We start from the raw sequence: 18,826 nt of genomic DNA on the forward strand, positions 1-18,826 counted from the left end.
GCTCACCTTGACTTAGGAACAATAAAAGCCTCTGTCATCCTCCTCACACACACACTTTTCCCCCAGCTCATTTGTTTATGAAATGTGTGTGTGTGTGTGTGTGTGTGTGTGTGTGTGTGTGTGTGAACAGCACATGATCCATCAGTCGTTGTTGAAAGCCTCAGCATGGAGTACAAGACATTGGCATCCGTGGCTAGACAAGCTCCACTCTCTTCATAAGGAGCCAGAAGAGGTTATACAATCAGTCTCCTGGAGTCTACCACTCGGCAGTCTGATGGCCCTACCAGACGAGAGGACAATGGACCACCTTCTAAACAAAAAGCAAAGGCTCGAGAGGGGAACCAAACCCTACAGGAAGTGCATATGTCCAATGTGGAAACATGACCGCCACAGATTTCCTCCTGTGAACTGGCTGAGCATGTCTCTCTGTGAAGAGTCATTGGTGGGTTGTGCTCGTCGTTTTTTTAAACTTCAACCAGATGTTCCAGATGTGAAGTAACCGGCTTCCCTGGTCATGGTTGACTGCAGCGCGTGAGGGGGCAGACGGACACTGTGTCGTTTATGGCCTGTGAGTCTGAGACAAGCAGTTCTTAATGGTTAAAGCCAAGAGGGTCAACTAACACCTAGGCTTCCACTGGAGATGGGTTTGGTGTGTGTGTGTGTGTGTGTGTGTGTGTGTGTGTGTCATTGTTGTCACCTCTAATTCTTCTAAAGCTTTTCAGAGCAAAGGCTGGTAATCATTCACTAATTAAAAGAAGAGGATGGATAGACGGGTTAGGATAGATGGGTTTCATTTTAAAAGTGAAAGAAACAATGGGGGGAAGATAACTGCACCATCAATAAAGATTATGACGCTTCATGGGCTCATTACATTAATTAGAGATATATTGCTATTTGCTTCCACAACCTTCACCAAAGAGGGAACTAGTGAACCATCCATTCTGAAAAAGGGTGAAAAAGGGTGAAAGAGAGAAAGAGAGAGAGAGAGAGAGAACAGAGAACTGATATATGTGTGAGTGGTATGAGTATACAGACACACACCTGGACAAAGCTATAACTTTTGGAGTTTCAGCAAGGACAGCGCTGATGACAAATCATTTGCAGGCTTAACTGGCTGATTGCAAGTGGACAGCCTGCACTGGCGATAAAGATGACTGATCGCAACCCTGCCCCTACCTCAGTCCATCCCGTTGACACCTATCAGGGCCGGCAGAAAATGTAACAGACGTCCCCTTGCCCCTCAAACAAGACCCCCACCCACCCACATACACACCCAAATGTAGTCTCGCTGGCAAATCCCCAGCTGTTCCAGTTAGAAATGTCATTACGCCTGAGAAGAGCATAATCACACCAACAACAATTTTTGGGAAATTAATTTCTTTCTATTTCTGAAAAGAACAACTGGCACAGTGAGTGTTTACGGTTTACGGCCCGCTCCTCTCCATCCCCTATCCCAGCTTCAAAGGACAAAACTATTATAAATGTATTTATATAAATGCATACAATACATCAATCATGAGCTTATGGCTCTTTATCTCCTTGAAGAGTAGACGGGGATAGAGTGCAATATCTAAAGTACAGCTCAATGATAAAGGATACTGTATGGGAGGGAGAGGGAGAGGGAGAGGAGGAGGAGGGGAGAACTCTGTGTGTGCTGCCTCACCAGCCTAGAGCATCAAAGTGGGGAGATCTAACTGATGACACAAGCAAGATGGCCGTGCTTATCCACAGATAAGCCTGTCCGGACAGCAAATGCTTACTTTCAGTGTCCTCAGTACCCCATTTTCAGTACCCCCTGACTACAAACTCTTACTAAGCTTCACTATGAGAGAAAAAAAAGGGAGAGAGAGAGAGAGAGAGAGAGAGAGGACGCGAGCAAAAACAGGGAGAGGGGGAGAGAGAGAGAAAAAGGAGAGGGAGAGAGAGAGAGAGAGAGAGAGAGAGAGAGAGAGAGAGAGAGGGGACGCGAGCAAAACAGGGAGAGGGGGAGAGAGAGAGAAAAAAGGAGAGGGGGGAGAGAGAGAGAGAGAGAGAGAGAGAGAGAGAGTGAAAATGAGAGAGAGATGAAGAGAGAGAAGGATGCCAGCAGCAAAAGGGAAGAAGGCAGAGCAAGGTGGCAGGTCAAAGGATAGTGATGGGACAACAACAACAACTTTTGGCATCATCTTCAAAATAATTTTCAATGGAATCCACTTATGTAAAGACCAGATAAACACCCCTGCTGTTCCCACTAGCTGTCCAAGCTATGCTCTGTGCAATTCCGCATTTTGAGTTGGAACACCCCACAAAAATGTAGATAAGCAGTCAAAGCAGGACATTACCAACAATATTGTCAATACACACCAGTTTGCAGCTGTTAAGCTTTATACATTTTTATATACTTTTTTGCTTGGTAGATTGGTAGTTTTAGACTGAAATTCCAAAATGCTTCATTGAGTACCAGAAAGAAGAAATGGGGGAAAAAGAATAAAGCAATTAGACTGAAGAGAACTAAGAGAGATACTAAGATAAAGAGAGACAGTCAACACGTAATGGTGAGAGAGTGTGAATGACAGTCGGGTGAATATAGGTAAAAGGATCAGAGAGTGAGAGAGAGAAGGCAAAGGATGATCCAGACAGACAGCACAGACACTTTCAGATATGATAGAAAGAACAAAGAGAAATAGAGAGAGAGGGAGGGAGAGAGAGAAAGAAAGTGAATCAGCGGCAATTCAATATAATAATACAAAAAGCGATGCTATTTATACTTTGTTTATTAGACCTCACCAGTGTTCCACTTTAAGTGGTTTCTTGTATTATAAAGACAAAAAAAGACTAACGGAGTGAGTCATTGATTTAATCTTTTTTACATTCGAATACAAAAAGTCATTCAATTTATTTTCCCAGGTTTTCAGTTCCTTAAAAGACTTCAACATTCAGTATGAAACACTTTGTGATGAACAGTCGAGTCAGAGTATGCAGTGACAAAAGAATAAACGGCAGCAAATAGAATAACTCAACAGAACGCTGTGATGAATAACCAAACTTAAGGTTCCCAGCTCGGTAAAGACCTAATAATGTCGGCTTTCAATCATATTTACTCACGAATGTGTATTCAGTGAATACCGAATTGAGCAAATGAATGTTGTGTAACCACTTCTCTCACTCCCTGCTCCTCTCTCCCATACTCACTTTCCCTCTCTCCCTCTGTACCACCAGAATTTACATGATGTCTTTGGAGTGCCTCGTTGGATTCGGCAATGTCAGAGTCAACCAAGTACAAACGGCAATCTACTGGAGGCCTGCTCGATGACCTTAAAAACACAAGAACAAAGGAGTTGTCCAGCGAAGCGTGCGCTGTGGAATGCATTCTACTTGACTATCAACATCACCACGGTCTCAATTACCCGGTCAACCCCAGGCAGCGAGTGCTGGCCAAAACCTCTCGGCCCGCTTGAAAGCCATTTTCCTTTATATAAAGGGAGAGAGCGCGACCCGGGCGGTAACGATCAGCGTGAATAGGCTCGTAAATCCATCCGGGGAAGGAAGACGGTTTCGTAATGAAAAGCCAACCAAACTCAAAAACATTGTCAGGTTTAAATTGATTTAGGATTGCCATTAAAAACCTTGAGGTTCGAGGTTGCGCTTGTACACTGGCCTGCCTGCAAGCACCTCACCTTGCACCACACCGCAGCCTTTAAGCAGAGCCAAGTGGGTGAGTGAGAGGTCAGCCACGTTTGCAGAAAGAAAGAAAGAAAGAAAGAAAGAAAGAAAGAAAGAAAGAAAGAAAGAAAGTCGGGAGAAGTGGTGGTCTGGGAAAGTCACTTTTGCTTTTGAGGGAAATGTTTATCCAAGACCTTAGGTTGGGGGGCTTTGGCACTCGGCAAAGAGAAGCAGTATGAGGACAGGCATAATTGAATAAGAGTCAAGTGGGCAATATCAGAGTTATAATACGACACAGGCACAGTTGAGAGGCTCAGCTTCCAGTGGTGAACAGAAATTCCAGCTTTTAAGTTTTCAGACTTTCCAAAGACTTCTCCTTTTCAGCATGGCATATTTGCAGGGCTTGCAAAAAAATGCTTTGAAGGCCCAAAACTTTCACTAGCCCAACACGGCTGTTGGGCGGCCGTGGCCTACTGGTTAGGTGAAGGGTTGTGGTTCAATCCCCGACCAGTAGGAAAAATGTGGGCGGGGGAGGTGGTTGAGCACTGCTCTCCCATGCCCACATTCACGGCTGAACTGCCCTTGAGCAAGGCACCTAACCCCACACTGCTCCTGGAGTGCCACTGTAGCAAGGCAGCTCACTGCTCTGGGTTAGTGTGTGCTTCACCTCACTGTGTGTTCACTGTGTGCTCTGTGTGTTCACTAATTCACGGATGGGATAAATGCAGAGACCAAATTCCTTGTATATGCAAGTATACTTGGCCTATAAACCTGATTTACATTTTAACATTTACAAATAAAGAAAGGATAATATTTTAACCTACCTATTTTAGAAAACAAGGAAACCATTATTTACCACGCAAAAAAACTGCAGCACAGGAATAACAGTCAAGCTACAATGGAGGATAGTAACAATAAATACTACTACCAGAGGAATGAGAGTGCAGAAGTATAAACACTAGTTAAGTGTATCAAAGGAGATAGTGGTAGAGGGAGAATGGAATTGGCAGAAGTCATACCTGGGTCAGGGCTGGCTGCCTCCTCCTTGTCTTGTTCCTCATGCCACTGCATTGTCCTGTGGTAGCTCAGCATCACTTCCCACAATGCCTTGCAGAGGTCAGTCAGGCAGGGGATGTAGCTGTCTGTGGTGATGTGCTGAGAAAGGGATGAAAATAATAAATACCAATACAAAGAGGGAAAGAAAGAGAGAGAGAGAGAGAGAGAGAGAGAGAGAGAGAGAGAGAGGAGAGAGAGAGAGAGGTTAAGGCTCATTTCATCATTGCACTGTCACACTATCACCACTGCACTCAATCACAGAAAACATTACCTTCCGTCACTTGCAAAGCCTTAGCATATGAATAGACTCTACTAGATCCTAATCAATGATAAGTATTCAGACTGACCTGACCCTACTATCTGTATATTCTGTGAACAACCTTGCATTACCAGACTGCATAAATCCTTGAACATAATACCACATGACAGAACCTCCACCAAAGCAATCCTTGGCAACAAATTTTTGTTTTTCTACCTGAACACCTCTTTAATTACTGATTTAATTCCTCCACCAATTGCAGAGCCAGGCAGAGGCACGGTGCACGGATTTTTTTTTCCATTACGCTGCTCCTGACGGGGAACTCATTAAGACAGCGGTGCAGAGCAAACCAGCAGCTGTGGCGTGATCGCTGAAACACATCCGCCCGCCGCTGTCGCACGGCCACACAACCCAGGAGGAGACGAGGCAAAAGCTTCCTTTGCGTCACCGCTAGTGAGAGCACTGTTGCACCGTTTTTTCGTACCCGAAAGACACATTGCGGTGCTTCTAACGGTGAGCACAGGCCAGACGGAACGAGGCGAGGAGAGGCGATCCGATCCAAGCCGGCGGTTCTGTTCGGAGGGTTTGAGTTTTGAAAGCTAACCGAGCGTTACCGCTCAAGTCTGCCGGGGTGCTGTCCGACACGGTCCACTAAATCTGAGTGTGTGACATTTTCAGGAAATGTTAAAAGAGACGAGTGGAGCGAAGGGGAGTCAATAAAAATAGACGCAGCAATGATGGATGCACTCAGTCGTGGTTTACATTTATTGTGGCTAAAATCCAAAGGTAACTTTCGGAGGCAGGCTGGCTTGGCCTTGACTAGGCCTGGGAGCTGTGGAGGCTGACTTTCTAGCCTGGCTGATGTCTGTGGAAGGGAAGGAAGGAGGTGGGGGAGGAAGAATAGGCAACCCTTCATTTAGCCTTGTGAGAAGATTGGCTGTTTTGATGGGAGTTTGTGCAAAGCCTTAACCTCAAACCAACCTGGGAAGCATTATCATTCCACCAGAGGATTCTGAGAAGAGAGCCCAAAAGTGGGCAAAAGGGCAAAGCTAAAAACCACTACCACACACACACACACACACACACACACACACACACACACACACACACACACACACACACACACACACACAGACACACACACATTAAGGCCTGACAGAGTGTGCTTTACTTGGGATGAAAAAAGGTAAGGGGTAAAAAAGGAGTGAATGGGGAAGCTACAGTGCGGTGGTAGCGCCCAACACTGGTGCCTGTGGGGACGCAGGTTTGGGTCCGGCCTGAGGTAATTTCCGGAACTCCATCCCCATCTCTCTCCCTCACAAAAATGTTGTAATCTCCTCACCATCCTGTCAATTACAAATGATTTGAGATGGAGTAAACATCTGCATTTAAAACCTTAACAGAAACAATGTGCTTGCTGTACTTCCAAATGGATCTGGTAAGAACTTTTAATGTGCAGTATATGCCCTCCACAGTAGCATACTAGAATTTTGAACCTAGCAGTGGCTTAAAGTAGAGATTTACTTTGACGTAGTGAGATTGCCTCGTTACTCCTATTAACATCCCCAATAAAAATGTACAGTCATTATCATCCTAAATTATTTCATACTGAATTATTCCTCTGCTGAACTAAAGCAACTTGTCAGTCTTGTATTTTAAAGGAATACTAATTAGAGGTCAATGATGACAAAGAAGATGGCCTTTCAAATGAAACCTGAATTTGTCTCAGGTGAGAGAGTCATGGCTCATTTCTCTACCACACCACTGTGATTTCACCTTTAGTGATTCAATTAGTTTCAATATAATGTACTCTGAACTTCATCATCAATGTCCGTAGGATAATTAGAATCCAATGGCAATTTATCAGTCCACACAGTACTCCATGCATGTGAGTTAGCTGCAGAAGCAGGCTTGAGGAGACTGGCAATGGAGCTTAGCAAAGTAGCAATCATTTGCAGAGGTACCAGCAGAAACGGAGGCACTTGAACAGCTGAAATCGAAGCCCTATGGCCATCTCTCCAAACGAGTTTGTCCCAGCAAACCCAATAACTTGTGAATGCTTTCCTGGACTGTACATTTCTCACAAAGGATTGATACCGTTGTGAGCACACACACAGTGAGCAAATATCGACTTTGGTTGGTTATTTTACAGTCACCTTTAAAGAGCTCGTCCTGGCTATTGATGGCAAGTAAATTTATGTTTTCATTACGTGTCGGCGTCACTAGATTTGATTAGAGTACAGCTAATATAAATCAATGCTCTGTGAAGGGGGATCAGCATGTCCACAAGGTCGAACTCCATGAGACGCCGGACCCTGTTCCCTCAGTTTCCAACTCTCTCTGAAACGTTGATCAGTTGGCGCGAAGAGGGGAAAACATTATTCTTGCCGACTTTTGATGTGGGTGGCCCCAAAAAATGAAAAATTAGAACACACACACACCGTATAATTCAATGAAAGGAGGGATTGCCATTTTGAAGATAAAACTAACCAATATAAATCCTCCCAACATAATTCATAAAATACATGTCCTTGAACAAGGTGCATCCAATGTGCAAGCAGTGAGGCGAGACCGTCTTGACTCACACCTATGCATGAGTTTCATGAGTGTATTTGCCGACGAACAGTCAAAAGCAGGGGAGGATTTGCTCATGTCAAGAGAGTGTTCAAGCCCATTTATCACAATTTCATTGTGGGTGGAAAAGTTCTCCACACGCAAATGGCTGGGTGACCTCGACAGAGCTGAACTGCGCTGAACGTGAACTAATTTCCATGCTTCATCGGCACAGAGCGAGAAGGTAAGGTGCTAACATTGAATATGAATCCAGAGCACAAATTACTGCCCGCGAAATGAAATGGAACATTTTAATAGTCATTGTGATTGGCAAAAATAAAAGGGGTGGGTGCCTTTCACAACATATATATGTGTCTATTTCTCTTGCTCTCTTGATTTGACTTGTTGCCACGGGAGCTGAAATCAGGCGCTGTTGCTTGGTGATGATGACCGGGTGTGGGAACACTTCTGAGAGGGGGTGGTAAGGGATGGAGGGAGGGGTGGATCTTCAGCAATCCCAGATAAGAGAAAATTACATCCTTTCAGTGGCCATCATCCCAGGCTATCAGAGGCTAAAGGCAAACACACCAGGGGAATAGGAATGGAAAGAGCCTCCGGTGAGTGGAATAGGATCTGCTGGGAGCCAGCCGACCACTTCACTTCACCCCACTTACCTGTTACAGTACTTGGGGACATGGAATTGCCCAAAAAAGTGATAGCTAGGTCGTCGCTGCATGTGCAAATCTCCTTGTTCTAAGGCACTGATCTCACACTACATGGTCACTCTTTAGCTGAAAGGGAGTATTTGTGTGAATGACAACAAGGAGGGTTGGTTCAGTGAAAGGAAAGATTTACTGAAAAGGCCTGCAACCCTGCTGTGCCACCCCCACAAACACTTCAACTCACGCCACCCACTCTACAAGCCAAAGCTTCAGCTGATTCACTTCATCCAGAGACGTGCCCATGTTGCTGCAAAAACTGCAAGGAAGGAGAAGCAGGGATTTTTTTTTTTTAAAGACAAAAGTGAAAAATAGTGTCAGCAATCTTGAGGATCTGCAAAGCCAGCAAAGTTGCCAGAGCCCATCCCCTCCCTACCACCCCACCCCCCTCCATCGATGGAGACTTCATAGTGGAGAATCCAACACATTAATTCAGTCCCAGCAAAACGTAGATCATTTTAGAGTCAGCCTAGGCTGCTCTTTGGAAACACCTATTACGTCAACCACACTGCAACAATAAGAGCAAATAAATAAAGTCTCAGCTACTTCTTACAACAGACTATGTCCAGCATGCACTGTAAACCCGAGGGGCATTTCTCATCACAAAGACTCAATGACCCCATATTTCTTTGTAAAAGTGGATCATTCAAACAAATAATGAGCACATAGAAAGATAAAGGGCTTTGAAATGCTTTCACTCATATTTTAGGCCTGATGAAATAATCTCTTCAAATGCACAGGAATCTGTTACCTAATTGTTATTCTGCCCCTTCAGGTACTTATCACAACTAGACACTGATGAGACTCCGATATCCACAACCGTGAGGTAGGGCATATCACTGAGCCTATTACTACGCTGAGCATATGGTACCACCCAATTACATTAAACCTTTCATATTCCAGCTCATCAGAGAAATACTGCATGAAGCATTTACAATCACTTGCTAGCACATTCTCTGTCCTACATACAAATACATAGGAACACAACGTGATGGGTTTGATGGTGTGGCAATTCCACACAAGCTATTGTGGCTCACTGTGGTGTCCACGTGTGACCCCAGATGGCCCCTCAAAAACACATATGGATCATTCCGTGTCAAATCAGACAGAATGGAGGGAAATGGTTACACTACATCTCAGATTTCGCTCTAAATTTGTTTATATCCCAAAACTCCTTAAAATATTTTTGTTCAATTCCACTGTTTCCATATGTTTTTGCCCTTGAAGTTATTACAAGTTATTCTCGAAACTGCTTTATCTTGGAAACTTGTTTGGGCATTAATATCTTTTTATATATATATATATATATATATATATAATATAATATAATATAATATAATATCTCAAAAAGTAGTATTCCTAGACTTAACTTACTTTGTAGGATGGGAGATAAACAGTCTGACAGTCCTCAGTATGATAAAATTGGTTTTATGTAATGCCCTACTGTGCATTCAGAACTAAGAGCAAAAAAGGGGATATTGAGGGTATTATAGAGTAGTTCTTGTACCCATATGGCATCAGTCAATATTTTACCCACAAATGCAATACTTGATTATGCTGTGGCAATATTTAAGGTCTCCACAACATATGAATATCCATCCATCCATCTATCTATCTATCTATCTATCTATCCATCACTTCTCATGCTCATTCACAGTGAATGTTAACGCTATCAACGCATGCCCTCCCTTATCAGTGCACGTTGGTGTAGCAGTCGCCAAGCTAATAGATGGAATTCATCAAATGTTCTTCTTTCATCTGCAACAAGGGTGGTGTGGGCTGAGATTGGGTGGGGCAGGTTCACCCATGCAGGAGCAAAGAAGCAGTGCAATCAGAAGACATTCAGCTAGCCTCCTCCCACAAGGGTCATGTCCCTCGCTGGGCAGCTGCAGGAACTACAGATGGGTCTAATGCAATATTTGAAATCCTAATGAAATCTCAATGAGATTCACCAACATTATAAGAGGATTATCTTAAGTGTTAATCAGAAAGATAGATAGATAGATAGATAGATAGATAGATAGATAGATAGATACTTTATTGATCCCCAGGGGAAATTCAAGAAATGTATAGTTGTATAGTTCTTGTGGCTTTCTAAGCTAATGTCACACTCTCCAAACTACACAATGTCAATAGCTGAACTCTACCTGATATTATGACTTAAACAATTCTCTCTCTCTACTAGTAGGAAGGTAGAGTGCTCTGATGCCCCTCTACACGTATTGCCTAATTTACATTAAGAGGCATTAGCAAGAGTTGCATAATTAAAGGATTTCATATTAGGTGCAGAGCCATGCACCCCAAAGGCTCAGTCATTGACAGAGGGAGTTAGCGCACTCATGCAGCTAGCCGAAAGGCACCGAGTTTCACTGTTCGCTAATGACGATCACGCTCATCGCTATTCTGTGCAAAGAGCGGTCCGAGCAGAGAAGGGAGGGAAGGAAAAAAAGAAAAACGCTTGTGGGGTGGGGCAGAAGACTGAAGACTGATAAGCTTTTTTTGATAGGCCCTGAATGCCTCGACATCCTGAACAAAACTCTCAGAACTTGGCTGGTGGAGTAGGAGGAGGAGGAGTAGGAGGAGGAGTAGGAGGAGGAGGAGGAGGAATGAGAGACACAGTCTGGTGTGCTAATGATAACAGTGGAAAAAAGCAAATGAAGGCAGGTGCTCTTTACAAATGAGAGACCCAGCACAAAGCGGAGCAGCATGCTCCTTATTAATTCAGCCATCGAGAGGAAGAAACATGCTGTGGAAATGAGCAAACTTTCTCAAGATAATGACCAGTGCGTGGAATGCAAAGCGGAGTTGTCACCCATGAAGGTATCAGTGACAATCCCAAGGTCAGTTTCTAAATTAAGACTCGGGGAAAATGTGCAGTTGACATCATAATCACCTTAACATAGTGACTGCCTGAAATGTTGCTTTAAGAATGACAACCATTAATCCAATAGTATGGGGAATCGTGCAATTTTAGGAACGGTTCATATAGATTTTTGCAACTGGTGATTTTTTACTTGCTAGGACCTCATTGAATACAAAACAACCTGTTTTTTCTTCATTTTCAGTGCCAAAATTCAAGATGGTGGACAATATATGCAGAAAAATAATATAAAGGCTTAAAGTGGTCAATTTTTTTGATAAATATACACATAATAAGGTAGACAAGTGTGATACAGACTATTTACAAAAGATGTATTGCATCATTTGCCAAGAAATTTGGAGAAAAAATGGGAAAAATAGAAAAACATTAAAAAAATCTGCATTTTGTTTCATTATTGAAGAGTTCAACAAAACATTGTCACTCAAGTATTTATCCTTACCACTGTCACTGTCTTTTTAATATTGGTGCACATCTCCTCAGAGCCTTCACACCTGCAAAGTTGTGTGAATGGTAAGTTGTTACTCTTGCAAGAACACCCTCCACTGCATTGGCTGGCAAGACAACAGCACTTCACAAGCTCCACAACAGCCTGTGGTGCTGGTGGAAGTTTTGACAGAACAGGAGCCTATTGCCCATCAACAATTTGCCTCCATCCCAGTGAGTGAGTCAAGAATCTTTGGAGCAGGCACTGTATCTGTATGTGCCCAAACATTTGCTTGCCTGTGTGCTCTCAGAATTTCAATTTCAACTTAATTTCACTTATAGAGCGTCAAAACATTACCCATGTCTCATGACGCTTTACAGAGTGTTAAACACAGACAGAGCCAATGAGTAACAGGGGCGAGGAAAAACTCGCAAGAATTGGAGAAACATATCGGATGAAACCCTAAGCAGATCCACGACTCAAGGGCCTGACCCATCTGCCTGGGGTCAGTTACAGGACAGTAAGGTCTATATACAGAGAATAGAACATGGTATTTAAAGCCACCTGAGGTATATGTTACAAAGTGGTTAGATGGTTACATAACCAGTATGATAATGCATGAATCCTATTTAGTGTTAAGTTCAAATAGTCCAGTGTAGGGGATGAATTGTCCATAGGGATTAGGAGTTGTCATCGAGCAAGTAGTGGGTCTCTAGGCTGCGCGGGCAGGAATCCGAGCATGGGGACAGCAATAGGCGATGGTAGGACAATCATAGGGATGGGATTTCCCTAGTTCCCGAGTTCCACTGAAGGGCTTTAGCTGTTTGAAAACCATGTTTTGAGGAGCTGACACACACATTTCTCACATCCAGCTAACACGTCTGGAGATGGATGAGGACCTACTACAAGCCTACAAAGTGTGTTAATGACATCATCATGACTTGATTGACTTGAAACAGAAACCTTTCCTTTCCCACGGGATAAACAGTAAATGGCGGGACAAACGGTTGTCTTTCAATTTCCTGACAGGATATAGGATACCCGATAGGTCCATCGACTCTATGTACGATGTGATTGGCTGGACCAAAGTTTGGTTTTTCCACCTCACAAGCCAACTGAGAGTTGCTAGACCCTGGCTAGAAATTACATTTGCTGCCACTAGGGTGCGTCAAGATTTCTAGGCCGAGATGTATCTTTTGTCGACGTTCTCCAGTGCCCATGATAATGAGACTGTCTTTGTTGATGTCTGGTACCCTGCGAAGGGCAAGCACCAAGACATCTGTGTGACATGTGTAGATATGTGGGGTTTTGCCAAAATGACTTACTGCTACTGCCACCTTTGTGTGTGTGAACTGTGACTGGCAGTTTACATAGTTCAACAACTTTATGAGCAAGGTAGAGGACGAGGTTGGCTTTGGTTTCCTTCGATCCCAGAAAGCTTTAAAGTCTTTGATTGGTGTAGTCTTGTATTTTGTATCCCTCATCATGTGCTTTGTCCCATTGTATCGACCTGTCTCGTCCTGTCTTTCATGGAGTTTGTGATGGTATAGTTGTTAAATAATAAGTAGCCTATATGTCATTGTAGCCTCGTGCCTCACTTTCAACATTTTCAAAGAAGCATTCTGCCAGATCTTAGCAACAGTTCATGTCACTTTTCCTGACAACCATCTCCAGCACAACAGTCATGCCATCTATTAAGATGCTATCCAATGTGTGTGTTAATTGCACTGAGCTACTCTCTGTAGATTGTTCAGATGATGCTGTTTCTGAAACCAGTCACAATTCATGGATGAAGGCAGACTTAGCTGTAGTGGGCAGCATTAGGCTTGCATTTAATCAACAAATTCATATGTTCCCACAATTTCCTGCAAGTCCTGTTAACAGAATTATTGAAGACCAAAGAGTTCATTGTGGACTTTAGGAAGTCTAAAGCTAGCACACACCCTCATTCTCATCAATGGGACTGAAGTGGAGTGTAGTCTGGGTGTCCACATCTCTGAGGACCTCTCTTGGACCCTCAACACCTCTACCCTGATAAAGAAGGCTTACCAGCGTCTCTTCTATCTGAGGAGGCTAAAGAAGGTCCACCGCCTCCTCAGATCATGGTGAACTTCTACCCCTGCACCATCAATCGTATCCTTACCAACTGTGTCACAGTTTGGTATGGCAACTGCTCTGCCCACGACCGAAAAGCATTGCAGAGGGTGGTGAAAACTGCCCAACGCATCACCGGTTCCTCACTCCCCTCCATTGAGGCCATCCAGGGCAAGTGATGCTTGCATAAGGCGCACAGCAGGTTCAGAGGAAGCTTTCCTGCAGCTGAACTCTAGCTCTGCATCCTGGTGACAACCAACCTACAAAGCCACCCCCGCCCGATGCCTCCTTGCCTGTGTCTGTTGAGGTGTCTACGACCATAGCAATCTTGACAGGGACAACAAGGAGGCAGACCTCCCCCCCAATGTATGTTGTTTATACATTGTTCACATTACATAGCCATATTTATTCTGCTCTTATAAAGTAACTGCTAACATACACTGCACATATTTATATTGTATTGTATATCACATTGCACTTTTCTCCTTTTTTGCACTTCTGGTTAGACGCAAACCACATTTCATTGTCTTCATACTTGTACTCTGCAATGACAATGAAGTTGAATCTAATCTAATTTAATCTATTGTGGTGAGTGCAGAACATTACTTTAATTCAAATGATTATTAGGTTATGTGAAGGAAACTTTTAATCAGTCAATGTGTTTTTCCGGGTATGCCAATAAATAGCATAATGGTGGTTACACCAATCACTGGTTGATAATCATGACATCTCATGTCACCCATGGTCATATTTATTACCTAAGTCATTCAATTGTATTAGAAAATGTATGTATATAATGATAATACCTAACATATATCCATTTAAAATGTTTAAAAAGGCGATTATTTGCAATTTTTGGTGATATATCCGCCATCTTGGATTTTGGACCTGTGCAGTCCGGGAAAAAATTGGAAACAGGTAGTTTTGCTAACTATAGGGTCTGAAGAAGTGAAAAAACATAATTTGCAAAAATCTATATGAAATGTTCCAAACACCTTTTTTTGCTACATATCACCCTGCACTACAAAACAAGAAAATGAGAAAAGAACAAAAATAAAAAAAAACAGGTCTTACTTGGTGGACAGCAGACCAATCAAGGACAGCCAAAGGAGGTCAGATCAGGTCGTGGTCAAACCTGGTCATTATCATGCTACTGCTGTGTTATACGCAGGGTAATGAACCAGCTGCGGTGGACAGCGACAGAGAATGGGTGTGTTGTGTAAATGTGTTTACTCCGGGCCAAACTGAGCATAGTGGAAAATAAAGGAGGTAAGAAGACTACGATACAGTGAAGGGTAAGGGAGACCAGAAGAGGGGGATGTAGGGATTGAGGAATGGAGGGATGGAGGGATGAGGAGTGGGGGGTGTATGAGGCAAAGACACAGACAGCATGAAAGAGCGACAGAATGGAGCAGGTAACGATGGCGTGATGTAAAATTCATCAGCCGCTTCCCCTTTCCCCGCATTAGGAGTGACCTTTGCAGTGGCATCCCCTTGAATTTTAATTAATTACCACTTCGGGGTTAAAGGTCGTAAGAGGAGGGCTGCTGGTGGGCGCACTGATTTGCATAGCGGTTCCCCCGGCGGCCTCCCGAGTCTGCTGCGTCGAGTCGCCTTGACGGCTGCTCGGCAGTCGTGGAGGAGACCGAGGCTTCAGAGAGCCAAGGGTCTGTCTGAGTAGAAGTCTCAAACAGAGCCATATTCCCACAACTACATACTACAACCTTCTGACTATTCTAACTACAAGAGGCACAAGTCGGGGGGACGGGGGCTTAAGATGCCTTTGGAGGTTTTCAGAGACGACATATATTGCCATAATGACATACAAACTGCTCTTGACAATCCTCACACTTCAGCGGAGTCCTCTGAGCTCTTATACGACAAGTGCAAACTGTGTGACCCCATTTTTTCACTGGTTAACATGCAGGCGGGTCTGCACGATGGCTTGCCTTCCAGTCCGATCAATCAGGAAGCCCCTGTGTGTGACACTCTGAATCAATCTGTAGTCTGGGCACTGAAGCAGAACGCACCAGACCTTAGCGAACTGACAATGTTAAAGTCTCACAAGGTAGAAGAGCATTCCAGTGAAACCAAAAAGAAAATAACAGAGAATATGGAAAGAATTTTCCCCAGATGAATTGCTTGTGTACAATGCCACAGTTGAATTGAAAAATGAATATGAAGATGGTCTGAACCCTAGACGCATAAATACTGTGTCGGTGTAGACAAACCCATAGTGACTCATCTTTGGACACATACATACAGTATGCAGAAAGATATATGACCTAGAATACCTGCGTAAGTATGTATATGATTTTCAGAAGACAGCAATATTGAAACAGGTGCAGCTGCATATTTAGTCATGTAGAAAGTAGTAACTCGTCTTTGGTCACAAACCCACACATACATATATATCCCGAAATATATGACATGGTATACCTCAGTAAGGATGCATATGATTTTCAGACTGTGATATTGAAACAGGTGCAGATCTATATCATAAATATGACCTTTTCAAAAGTCAAAGGAAAATGTTACCTTTGGCTGACACCAGGATTATGAAAATTCCTCCTACACCAACAGTGCACAAGCAGGTACCCCTAACACAATTAAGACTCGGGAGATGGTTGAGTCACTGATTTAGCCGGAGAGATGCTTAGTCTCTTACACCCCCCAGACAGACCACGAGACACGGCTGATTCATATGTGAATTAAGGTTTGTATGCATATAGTATTTGGGTGTGGCCAGTTAATCGAGTTCAAGTTAGGCTACATCAAGGAGTAGCTAAGCCCTGTTCTCGAGATGGAGCAGATAACATCCTCCATGTTCCCAGAGAGGCTTTAAATCAAATATATATATATACATTTTTAAAAAAACTGGAGGTGGTACCATCTGGAATCAAATTATTTTGGAAATGTGTTTCAAAAGACGACGAAAAAAACATGTTCTCAATGGCACAGCCACTCTCTATCTGCTGGGAAATGAGAAAACTGACAGGTGAAGAAGATGGCCACCGTTTCATTTCTCTCTGAATGACAGAGTAAAAAATGGGAAGTTTTGAATGGTCTTAAATTACAGGTGCAGGGAATTTGGGAGAGAGCAGTTACGTCTATGCCTGTACCCTTTGAAAAGACTATTATGCTTGTAGCTTAAGACTGTCAATGACAAACTTTGACAAGGTTATTAAAAAGCATGAGCTATCGCAGCACCCAAACTTTTTTCTTTGAAATGCAACTCCATAACTGCCTCAAGTTTCAGTGTGACTTCTACCTGATTTATGCACAGAAGTTAACATGCGTGCATGGTCTCACTAAAAAAGGTTTTCCAAAATGGATGTCTTTAAACCAAACCTTTTTTTTTCTGTGTTAACTCTGAGCACTCAAAATACCGCAGACTTTCAATTGGAACAGGCCACAAGAAACTAGGGAATGGACGACCAGGAAGACAGATGTACAGACAGGCTGACTACTGACAGATTGCTGTACATCTCAAAGACTTCACGTCGAGTTTGCTCAAATGAAACCCTCTAACCCTGTGGAGGTGAATGGCCATTCATTTGAAACACAGCATTAAATTAGGCCGTAAAAAGGTTCTGGCAGACATCTCCATTATTAAACTCGATAAGCAGCATAGGCTTGAGGGGGTGAGAGAGAGAGAGAGAGAGAGAGAGAGAAAGAGAGACAGAGAGAAAGAGAGAGCGTTATTCATTTCCAGATGGATTGGGCAGTGTGCCCCCTCCCCAAGAGGCTGCCCCCATTGAGGCCGTTTCCCATGAGTGCGGAAATTAATTACCCCATAAACACTGTGAATAAAAACCTTTCAAGCGATATCTGTTTCCTTGGTCTTCCGTCTTCATCTTGCTTCCTTCCTCTCCATCTCTCTTTCTCATCACCTCCTCTCTGCATCACTGTCTCTTCACCACTTTCATGTTCTCTCCATTTGTGTCTCTCTCTCTCTCTCTCTCTCTCTCCACTCGTTCACCTCTGCTTCCTTTGTTTTCCCTTTTCTCTTACGTGACATTTCCAATTCCTGTTAAGTTGTCAACACGTCCTAGCAACACGTCCTTGCACTGTTCCTGTCTGTTTATGTGCTCTTTTCCCATTCTTTCTCTTGTTTTTCATGTATAAAATCCAAATTCAGTCAAAATAAATTCCAGTATTCACATTTGTTTACTGAGAACTCCCTGCGAAGACTGTGTGTGTGTGTGTATGTGTGTGTTCATGTGTTCACTTAGCAAGCACTTACAGTAAGAGTGACAAATTTGAAAATTTGCAGTTGCTATTTTGAACATGCCTCCGGTGCTCCAGTCTCAGCTGATCAGTGTAATTTTACAGATATCCTCAGACACTCAAGGACTCTCACAGCTTCAATTCACTTCAACCACCCACTCCCGTCATCCCATCCTGCTTGGACAGGTGTCGTAACTCTGAACTCACCTTTCTTAGTACTTCCGAGTAGAAAGAACAAAAAACAAATGATAATAATAGTGCAGAACAAATTCACATGAACAAAGAGAGTGAGAGAGAGAAAGGAATAGAGAGTGAGAGAGGTAGAGAGAGAGAGAGAGAGAGAGAGAGAGAGAGGAAAAAAGTACCGTGCAGAGGTCTTTGTACTGCATCTTCTGGAACTTGGTGTCAGCGTTGCCAGCACACAGCTCCACGTAGCCCAGCACCACCTGGAACACAGTGTTGTGGATGGCCTGGGTGAAGTGCATGTGGAGCTGGTCCATCGCCGTCTGCAAAAGGAAGTAGGGGAGAACAAGGGGACAGTGAGGTAGATGGTAACGGCAGCTCTGTAGAACCAGGCATCACAATGCACTGAAACAGTTGAAACATTGGTGTTAAGTATTATTGTGTTACATGCTCCAAATGTAAAGCACTTTGAGCTACATTCTGTGTATGAAAGGTGCTATACAAATAAAGCTAATAATAATAATAATAATAATAATAATAATAATAATAATAATAATAATTCAGAGTAACTGCAATTCAACTATGTTCAACTATTCACTTTTGTAGCTTTGAACTATTCTAGGAAGCACCTCTACAATGTGTGTACTGCTTGTCCTTTCTCTCTTTTTTTCTAAACTCACAGCAGACAGATTTAGCGTTCTTCTGACGATGGTGCATATCAAAAGGTTTCTTATGAGAGAACATGTGGGCAGTAACCAAGAGCTTTCATGTCTGATGATGTGTGA

The 18,826-nt window shown here is 43.2% G+C and overlaps 1 protein-coding gene across 3 annotated transcripts in view; it reads right to left on the reverse strand.

Annotated features, from left to right (window-relative positions):
• vps50 (VPS50 EARP/GARPII complex subunit) overlaps window positions 1–18,826 on the reverse strand; it is a 137,970-nt gene that overhangs the window by 73,745 nt on the left and 45,399 nt on the right. For all 3 annotated transcript variants that reach the window (XM_048229255.1, XM_048229256.1, XM_048229254.1), the window contains exons 12-13: window positions 18,224–18,364; window positions 4,662–4,797 (exon numbers count right to left, since the gene is read on the reverse strand). In XM_048229255.1, the coding sequence (XP_048085212.1) occupies window positions 4,662–4,797; window positions 18,224–18,364 (277 nt within the window). The remainder of the gene's footprint in view (window positions 1–4,661; window positions 4,798–18,223; window positions 18,365–18,826) is intronic.

This window comes from Alosa alosa, chromosome 20 (assembly GCF_017589495.1).
Source record: "Alosa alosa isolate M-15738 ecotype Scorff River chromosome 20, AALO_Geno_1.1, whole genome shotgun sequence".
Taxonomy (NCBI): domain Eukaryota; kingdom Metazoa; phylum Chordata; class Actinopteri; order Clupeiformes; family Clupeidae; genus Alosa; species Alosa alosa.